At 39.6% G+C, this 2,310-nt stretch overlaps 1 protein-coding gene across 1 annotated transcript; it reads left to right on the forward strand.

The window, feature by feature from the left end:
• The first annotated feature begins 503 nt into the window (after nt 1-503).
• Nucleotides 504-1,748, forward strand: LOC126738272 (protein SEC13 homolog). Its single transcript, XM_050443517.1, has 3 exons — nt 504-971; nt 1,030-1,289; nt 1,348-1,748. Exons 1-3 carry the CDS (start codon nt 605-607, stop codon nt 1,651-1,653), a joined length of 933 nt encoding a protein of 310 aa, XP_050299474.1. The 5' UTR covers nt 504-604; the 3' UTR covers nt 1,654-1,748.
• The last annotated feature ends 562 nt before the right edge of the window (nt 1,749-2,310 follow it).

Here is a 2,310-nt window from a genome sequence, read left to right on the forward strand (position 1 = left end):
TTTAGCCATGTTGCCAAGTTTAAACGTTTCTTGTAGTAGCAGTAATAGCAGTAATAATGGTGGAAGTGTTACTTAATACGTTGTAATAAAATATTTAAGGTAACAGTTTACAAAACGGTTTTCTGCTAGTTTACTACTATAAGAAAAATTTTCTTTATAGGCCTCTTGTGGGGTCTTTATAGAACACAAAACTACTTTCATTTACAAGAAAAAAGGGCAAATTCGTGTTTCCGCCAGCACATCTATATAAACTTTATAATCAACACAAAGTGCCTAAACAAGAAATATCCCGTTTATTAGTAAAAAAGCTGAAAACTGTTTTGTGAATAATTACCATATTTAACATCAACAGCTATTGAAAAAATATAAAATATAAACGTATCAAGAGTTTAGAACGGCCTATTTTGCTCCCTAAGAAACATTTGCCATTTCTTCTTCTAAGGACTTCTTGTTGGACCTGGCAACAGTGCCCATTTGGTGGCTAGCCTACACGTCATCACGTCAAATACGTCACCTAGTCCAAGTGTCTAACCTCAAAATTTTGTTTTTTATTATTTTCACCCAAAATTTTAACATCGCGAATTTTAATCCAAACAACTAAAAAATGGTCTCGATAATTAATTCGGTGGACACGGGCCACGAGGACATGATCCATGACGCGGAAGTCGACTATTACGGATTGCGTTTGGCCACTTGCTCGTCGGACAACAGCGTCAAAGTGTACGACATCAAAAACGGGGCCTCCACCCTTATCGATGACCTAAAGGGGCATTTCGGGCCCGTGTGGCAGATCGCCTGGAGCCACCCCAAGTTTGGCAACCTGTTGGCCTCCTGTTCGTACGATAAACGGGTGATCATTTGGAAGGAAACGAATAGGAAATGGGCAAAGTACTATGAGTACTCGAACCATGATTCAAGCGTTAATTCTGTCCAGTTTGCCCCGTCAGAGTTTGGACTGATATTGGCTTGTGGTAGATCCTGTTGTGATGAGTATGCAAGTCAGTTTTTATAGGATTAATGTTGTTTTAGGAAGCAGCGATGGTTCAATTTCCATTTTAACTTATACCCCGGAAACAAACAGCTGGGATGCTAAGAAGATACAAAACGCGCATGCCATTGGGTGCAACTCAGTCAGTTGGGCCCCGGCGACCACTCCATTGTTTAATGGTAATGAAAATGAGCAAGCCGGGCAGCCCTTGACAAAAAGGCTTGTTTCGGGGGGATGTGATAACTTAGTGAAAATCTGGAGGCAAGAGGGTGACCAATGGCTAGAAGAAACCAAGTTAGAGGTAAATAACTTTTACATTTCACACATTTGTTCAATACAAGGCTCTTTTTATGTGTCAGGTTCACTCTGATTGGGTGAGAGATGTATCATGGGCCCCATCGGTGGGTATCCATAGACACACAATAGCTTCATGCTCTCAGGATCGCAGGGTAGTTATATGGACCTCGGACGATTGTCTCACTTGGAATTCCACAATTTTGCATTTGTTTGACGATGTGGTTTGGAATGTCAGCTGGTCTTTGAACGGGAACATTCTGGCCGTGTCTGGGGGGGATAATAAAATCTCTTTGTGGTCTCAGAACCCCGAGGGCACCTGGCAGTGTATCAGCGATGTGTCTAAGGGGCAGGGGCATATTAATAATTGATTTTTATAAATACTACTTGGTGTTAACACTTTTCTTTTGTTTATTTTTAGTGTATTAAGTATTGTAATTAGTAAATATATTTTATAACTAATTAATTTTGAACGAAAACCAGTAATCAAATCGAGAACGTAGCATTCGTCATTTGCCAGGGACCTATTGGTAGTGCGCGCCTGCTGTTCTTTAATCGATATAATTCCCGTATCTTCTGAAATTCCAAACTTTAGTTTGTAGAGGTTTGGGACCACCGTAATTCGATTTAGGTATTCATTCTTAATATCTGGACAAAAAATTATTAAAATCTTTTAGGAATTTCAGGAGATACGGGCATTATATCGATTAAATAGCAGCGGGCGCGGACTATAAATAGCTTGCTGACGACATATGCTGCATTCTCGATTTGGCTGGATATGGATGGGATGCTAGCTTAACATAAATTTACTATTGATTAGTGAAAAATAGGGTAAACTCGGCCTACAAATAGAGCTAATAATATAAAACAAATTATAATAATAAAAATAGAGAGTTGGTCGTGATATTTTTTGACTTTTAAATTCGCTGCTCGTTTGGCAACGTCGCCTAAATTCTCATTCCCCCCCCACCAAAATCCCGAAAACAAAACACACACGGGCACAAAAATTGAGGTTCGCGTTTGACGTT

This window comes from Anthonomus grandis, chromosome 7, assembly GCF_022605725.1.
Source record: "Anthonomus grandis grandis chromosome 7, icAntGran1.3, whole genome shotgun sequence".
Lineage (NCBI taxonomy): Eukaryota > Metazoa > Arthropoda > Insecta > Coleoptera > Curculionidae > Anthonomus > Anthonomus grandis.

Coding starts and splice junctions, on each gene's coding strand:
- LOC126738272 (XM_050443517.1), top strand. CDS start 605: ATGGTCTCGATAATTAATTCGGTGGACACGGGCCACGAGGACATGATC. Junction 972..1,029: donor TGGACTGATATTGGCTTGTG/GTAGATCCTGTT, acceptor ATGTTGTTTTAG/GAAGCAGCGATGGTTCAATT. Junction 1,290..1,347: donor TAGAAGAAACCAAGTTAGAG/GTAAATAACTTT, acceptor TTTATGTGTCAG/GTTCACTCTGATTGGGTGAG.